At 40.0% G+C, this 7,767-nt stretch overlaps 1 protein-coding gene across 1 annotated transcript; it reads left to right on the top strand.

Annotated features, from left to right (window-relative positions):
- Positions 1-814: 814 nt before the first annotated feature.
- On the top strand, positions 815-7,416 carry LOC148298509 (UDP-glycosyltransferase UGT4-like; the record flags this gene model as incomplete). Its single annotated transcript, XM_088276828.1, has 6 exons — positions 815-925; positions 1,056-1,134; positions 2,899-3,085; positions 4,025-4,219; positions 5,036-5,240; positions 7,197-7,416. Coding segments are annotated over exons 1-6 (997 nt in total), but the record flags the coding sequence as incomplete, so codon positions are not given.
- Positions 7,417-7,767: the final 351 nt, after the last annotated feature.

The following is a 7,767-nucleotide window of genomic DNA, read 5'->3' as shown; positions in this document are numbered from 1 at the left end:
TCACGAGGTAAATACCCACCCACTCCATTAATGACCTCCGCGACGCGTCACGAGGTGCTCGCAGTATGTCCGGCATACACGAGAAGCCACCACGTGCTCATGAAGTCTATAGCGGATATATTGCACGAAGGGGGTCACGAGGTAAATACCCACCCACTCCATTAATGACCTCCGCGAGGTGCTCGCGGTATGTCCGGCATACACGAGAAGCCACCACGTGCTCATGAAGTCTATAGCGGATATATTGCACGAAGGGGGTCACGAGGTAAATACCCACCCACTCCATTAATGACCTCCGCGACGCGTCACGAGGTGCTCGCAGTATGTCCGGCATACACGAGAAGCCACCACGTGCTCATGAAGTCTATAGCGGATATATTGCACGAAGGGGGTCACGAGGTAAATACCCACCCACTCCATTAATGACCTCCGCGACGCGTCACGAGGTGCTCGCAGTATGTCCGGCATACACGAGAAGCCACCACGTGCTCATGAAGTCTATAGCGGATATATTGCACGAAGGGGGTCACGAGGTAAATACCCACCCACTCCATTAATGACCTCCGCGACGCGTCACAAGGTGCTCGCGGTATGTCCGGCATACACGAGAAGCCACCACGTGCTCATGAAGTCTATAGCGGATATATTGCACGAAGGGGGTCACGAGGTAAATACCCACCCACTCCATTAATGACCTCCGCGAGGTGCTCGCGGTATGTCCGGCATACACGAGAAGCCACCACGTGCTCATGAAGTCTATAGCGGATATATTGCACGAAGGGGGTCACGAGGTAAATACCCACCCACTCCATTAATGACCTCCGCGACGCGTCACGAGGTGCTCGCAGTATGTCCGGCATACACGAGAAGCCACCACGTGCTCATGAAGTCTATAGCGGATATATTGCACGAAGGGGGTCACGAGGTAAATACCCACCCACTCCATTAATGACCTCCGCGACGCGTCACGAGGTGCTTGCAGTACTGATAAAGTGGTTGAAACAAAATTTCAATTTTAAGTTTATAAAAGTAAAATGTTTTTTATTATTTTGTAGGTAACATATATCAGTGGATACCACACCAAAAATACCACTTATAAACAGATCATTGTTCCAGAAATATCTTCAATAAGAGGTAATTACTGTACTTGATGGAGAAGTGTTTTTATATATCGCTCACTCCTTTCAAGAACGTCATAAATCAAAAATCGTCAATTTTCAGTTGAGCATATTTTCGGAATGCCCAGAAAATTTACTATATCCCAGAAAAAAATGCATATTTTTAACATATTATTTACCCGCTACAGGGCAGAAAGTGTTGTTTTTGCATTTTAAAGAAAAGGTATTGTTCAATTATTTTTTGAAATATACTAAATATTTTTCAAATTTAGAAAAAATCTTCAGGTTTTACCTAAAAAGATCTGTTGCGTAGTGAAAAGTTCAATAAGCGGCTAGATATTTATTTTTGAAACATTGTATTATATTTTTAAACTTTAAAAACGGTCTCCTGAAAAATCAAGTTTTTTGATTTATGACCTTCTTGAAAGGAGTAGGCGATATACTGTGACTACCAATCAACAAAAAAATAAACCCACTTGAGATCTACCCAAGCTCCTTTCCCTAACCATCAAAATAATTTGAATTTTGTTGAGTAGATAGTGTTTTAGTATTAATCAGTCTTGATAAAGAAGCGGTTAGCTTGGAAACCGGTAGACATTATAATTAAGTTAAAATATAATCTGTCCGCCTCCGTAGTGTAATGGTCAGCACGCTCGGCTATCGTTCTGGATGACCCGGGTTCGATTCCCAGGGGGGGTAAAAATAAATATGAGTGATTTTTTCACTGTAATATTTATTCAATATTACCCTGGACTGGTACCTGAAGCGGAGGGCTGATCACCTTTCCTTCATGTGTAAACGATCAAGATAACACTGCGTTTATATGACGCAGTGCCCTATGCACCATTGGGGTGCGGATAAGGGTTTTATTTATTATTTATATAATATAATATTTATAGTGATTTTAAGGAAAGAATGTAAGGCTGAGATAAGCACTATCGATAAAATTAAGAAAGGTGTGTTGAGATGGTTTGGACATGTGGAACGTATGAGCGAGGAAAGAATGGTAAAACAAATTTATGAGGCGAATGTAGTTGGAAAAAGAAGCAGAGGACGACCGAGGAAAACTTGGCACAATCAGGTATGTCAAATACTTGAAAGCGGCCGGGTCAGGAGTCGTAATAATCGTCGGGTATGTGTGAGGAGATGCATGAATGTAGAAGAGGCAAAGAATGTTTGCAAAGACAGAGTGGTGTCGCGTTCGATTCTCTCTGCCTACCCCTACGGCGAAGCGGCGTGATTTTTAGATAGTTAGTTAGTACTTTTATATAGTCTCTATAAGCGCTATAAGTGGTGCACAGGGCACGCAACGAATTGATGAGGTGTCAAAAATAACACCAATAGCTGAGGCACTCTGGGCTGCATAATACATATATATATATATATATATATATATATATATATATATATATATATATATATATATATATATATATATATATATATATATATATATATATATATATATATATATATATATATATATATATATATATATATATATATATATATATATATATATATATATATATATATATATATATATATATATATATATATATATATATATATATATATATATATATATATATATATATATATATATATATATATATATATATATATATATATATATGCGTTATGGTTACTTAGTTTTGTAGTGATTTTAAAATAAAGTTACATTTTAATTATAGAACAGATTTGCATTTAAAGAATTTTGTGCAATATTGGTAATGTAACTTTTGGTGAGGACCTCCACATTTTATGTATTGATTTTCAGTGGGATTTGACAGTTTCGACTTGGTGAATGTCCCCGTGTTCCTTATGCTGTTGCTGTCAACATTTGCTGCCATGAACAACTCCAAGCTCCTGCTGAACAACGCCGAGGTGCAAGATCTCCTGGGGAACAAGTCTGAGCACTTTGATCTAGTTGTTACGGAGCACTTTATGAACGACGCCATGATTGGGTGAGTAAGGCTTACTACAGATGTCTGCTGATGACAGTCAACAGTCTGCATTCTCCTGAGGAGTTCTACGTGGTTTCCTCCCAGCAATGGCCAAATGCTGACAAGTTCCTGATTGGCCCACACTAGATTATCCCTCCTGTCCCAACACAGATTCAAATAAAAACATATTTAATTAGCTGGAAGAAACAAAAATCCACTAAATGATCTATAAACCTTGTGCATAATAAGCAAGGTAAATAATAAATTCAATTTCCATGTTAACATGTAGTTTCATGTTAACGCAACGCATCTCAGCCTTGCACCCTTTCCTTATATCACCATTGGAACATCTACTATACATGGTCTTGCCGCACTGAGAGATGGCATCCCGACTGCATCCAGTCTACTCTCATCCTTCCCAAACCATCCCAAGCCGCCTTCCTTAGTTTGCTGGATAGTGCTCATCTCAGCCTTGCACCCTTTCCTTATATCACCATTGGAACATCTACCATACATGGTCTTGCCGCACTGAGAGATGGCATCCCGACTGCATCCAGTCTACTCTCATCCTTCCCAAACCATCCCAAGCCGCCTTCCTTACTTTGCTGGATAGTGCTCATCCTCAGCCTTGCACCCTTTCCTTATATCACCATTGGAACATCTACCATACATGGTCTTGCCGCACTGAGAGATGGCATCCCGACTGCATCCAGTCTACTCTCATCCTTCCCAAACCATCCCAAGCCGCCTTCCTTAGTTTGCTGGATAGTGCTCATCTCAGCCTTGCACCCTTTCCTTATATCACCATTGGAACATCTACCATACATGGTCTTGCCACACTGAGAGATGGCATTCAGTCTTCTTTTATCTTGCTTTTGCTAACTCCATTTTTCATTTCCATATATCAGGGTTGGAACCAGGACTATGAAGCTTCACTTCTAACGGATGTTTTGGTTTCAGGTTGGGCGTCAGATTTGGTTGTCCCGTGATCATCAGCTCATCTGTGGGGCTGCCACACTGCATCGCCAGAACGATGTCCAATTTGGTTTCCCCGGCTGCAATACCTCACGCGTTCCTGCCCTACGCACTACAAATGGGCCTTCTCCAAAGGTCCATCAACACTGCCATGTTCTTTTTTGACGAGCTGTTATATCAGTGAGTATATAAAAAAATTATATCTTAACATAGATGAAGAAGAATATGTAAGTCTGTATAGTAAAAAAAACAATTAAACAATACCTTTTCTTCAAAATGCAACAACAACACTTTCTGCCCTGTAGCGGGTAAATATTAAGTTAAAAATATGCCGCTTTTGCTGGGATATAGTACATTTTCTGGGCATTTCGAAAACGTGCACAACTAATAATTGACGATATTTGATTTATGACGTTGTTGAAAGGAGTGAGCGATATGTCCTTCACTATTTTTATCATGTATGATACCACGTTGCACTCCTCAGGAGAAGGCGGACTGCTGACTGTCCTCAGCAGCCCTTCCGTTCCACTAGAAGAGGGTTCGGCATTTTGTCCTAGCTTGGTGTATGTTACATATCGCTCACTCCTTTCAAGAACGTCATAAATAAAAAATCGTCAATTTTCAGTTGTGCATGTTTTTGGAATGCCCAGAAAATGTACTATATCCCAGCAAAAGCGGCATATTTTTAACTTAATATTTACCCGCTACAGGGCAGAAAGTGTTGTTTTTGCATTTTGAAGAAAAGGTATTGTTTTATTATTTTTTTAAATATACTTAATATTTTTCAAATGGAGAAAAAACCCTCAGGTTTTACCTAAAAAGGTCTGTTGCACAGTAAAAAGTTCAATAAGTGGCTTAATATTTATTTTTAACACATTGTATTATATTTTTAAACTTTAAAAACGTTCTCCTGAAAAATCAAGTTTTTTGATTTATGACGTTCTTGAAAGGAGTGAGTGATATGTCCTACACTATTTTTATCATGTATAATTCCAGATTGTTAGAGAAGCCTTTACAGAGATGGGTCTATAACAGCTACTTTCCTGAAGAGTCCAGGCTGATTCCGTTTTCCCAATTACTGGATCAAGTTGCCTTGGCCTTCCTCAACAGCCACTCTTCCATAGGCCCCGGACTTCCGCTGCTTCCAAACGTCATAGAAGTGGCTGGTCATCATTTGCATAATCCGACACCGCTACCTCAGGTCGGTACTGTATTCTTCACTTGAATTTTAAGGTAATTTTTTTTTGTAATTATTTTTTTTAACCCTTATCCGCACGCCAATGGTGCATAGGGCACTGCATCATATAAACGCATCACCTTTCCTTCATGTGTTATCTTGATCGTTAACACATGAAGGAAAGGTGATCAGCCCTCCGCTTCAGGTACCAGTCCAGGGTAATATTGAATAAATATTTAATAATAAAATAATATAATAAAAACCCTTATCCGCACCCCAATGGTGCATAGGGCACTGCGTTATATAAACGCAGTGTTATCTTGATCGTTTGCACATGAAGGAAAGACGATCAGCCCTCCGCTTCAGGTACCAGTCCAGGGTAATATTGAATAAATATTAGAGTGAAAAAAAACACTAATATTTATTTGACCCCCCTGGGAATCGAACCCAGTATCTCCAGAACGGTAGCCGAGCGCGCTGACCATTACACTACGGAGGTGGACAAAATAATACAAAAATATACATATATTGACATCTCAACATACATAGATGAAGAAGAATATGGGAGTCTGGGCATTTACAGGGCTAACGACCGTCATAGGCTACTCAAGTGATCACTTTACACATGTGTAACATTCACCAATTCTACCCATGATTGACAACCACACTACTCAAATTCTTGGAATTTCCATATATATGGTTCGTTTTCGAAACATAGTGCTTGAATCACTTGAATTTTATTAAAGACATCTATGGCGGAATGAGGCAAGCTTTATACTTATATTTTTTACATATTTGACCCCACCCCTCTGGAAATGGGAGCCGGGACATACAGTACGGTAGCCGAGTGAGCTGACCATTACACTACGGAGGCTAACTAACTAACTAACTAACCATCACGCCGCTTCCCCGCAGGGGTAGGCAGAGAGAATTGAACGCCACACCACTCTGTCCTTGCAAACATTCTTTGCCTCTTCTACATTCATGCATCTCCTCATACATACCCGACGATTATTACGACTCCTGACCCGGCCGCTTTCAAGTATTTGACATACCTGATTGTGCCAAGTTTTCCTCGGTCGTCCTCTGCTTCTTTTTCCAACTACATTCGCCTCATAAATTTGTTTAACCGTTCTTTCTTCACTCATACGCTCCACATGTCCAAACCATCTTAACACACCTTTCTTAATTTTATCGATAATGCTTATCTCAGCCTTACATTCTTTCCTTATTCCATCATTCGAACATCTATCAAACATCGTTTTGCCACACATTCGTCTGAGGGATCGCATTTCGACTGCATTCAGTCTGTTTTCATCCTTCTTTTGCCAACTCCATGCTTCGCTTGTATGGAAACATAAGGGTTGGAACCAGAACTCCATTGTGTACTGCCAGTTTAGCTTCCGCTGATAGATTTTTATTTGCTAAAACTGATTTTAGTGCACCATTCACTCTGTTCCCAGCATTCACTCTCCTTTCTATGTCTTTATCAATCTTTCCATCCCTAGAAAACATACTACCCAAATACTACGGAGGCGGACGTATAAAATATACATATAACTATGTATATTCAATAAAATAAAACCTTTCTTCTTCGTCTTCTTCACGAGCCCTCTGTCTTCCACTGCTAGATATAGGCCTCTTCCCCTTCCTCCATTTCCTCCAGTCTTTTTTTAAATATTTTATTTCTTATTCTTTTTCTGTCTGCCTCCGTAGTGTAATGGTCAGCACGCTCGGCTACCGTTCTGGAGGTCCCGGGCTCAATTCCCAAGGGGGGTAAAATAAATATAAGTGATTTTTTTCACTGTAATATTTATTCAATATTACCCTGGACTGGTACCTGAAGCGGAGGGCTGATCACCTTTCCTTCGTGTGTTAACGATCGAGATAACACTGCGTTTATATGATGCAGTGCCCTATGCACCATTGGGGTGCGGATAAGGGTTTTTATTATTATTATTTATTATTATTTTCTTTTAGGATCTTCAAAGGATTCTGGATTCGAATCCACACGGAGTCATATTCTTCAGCATGGGTGGGAATCTAAACATCTCCAGGCTTCCGGAAGAGCTGAAACAGGGACTACTGGACTTCTTCGCGACCCTGGAGCAGACGGTGCTGTGGAAGCTAGAAGAAGACCTTCCCTCAAAACCGGAAAACGTGATAACCAGGAAATGGCTTCCACAGTCGAGCATACTAGGTGACCAATCAACAAACCCAACATGTTATTTTTTGACATCTCATCAAAGATGAAGAAGAATATGGAAGTCTGGGCATTTACGGGGCTGACGACCGTCATAGGCTGGTTTAAGTGATCACTTTACACACGTGTAACATTCACCAATTCTACCCATTATTGACAACCACACTACTTAAATTCTTGGAAGTTCCATATATATATATATGAACCAATTTAGAAACCTTGTTCTTGAATCACTAGAACTTCACTAGAGACATCTATTGGTGAGATGTAAAGAAGCATTTTATTAAGCAGAAACTCTTATATTAGTATGTGAGGTCCGAATCCTGGATTATAATCACACACATGAGA

This window comes from Brachycentrus maculatus, unplaced genomic scaffold (genome assembly GCF_059751285.1).
Source record: "Brachycentrus maculatus isolate JH-2025_06_01 unplaced genomic scaffold, ASM5975128v1 h1tg001925l, whole genome shotgun sequence".
Taxonomy (NCBI): Eukaryota; Metazoa; Arthropoda; class Insecta; order Trichoptera; family Brachycentridae; genus Brachycentrus; species Brachycentrus maculatus.
This window is presented reverse-complemented; position numbering and strand designations above follow the sequence as displayed.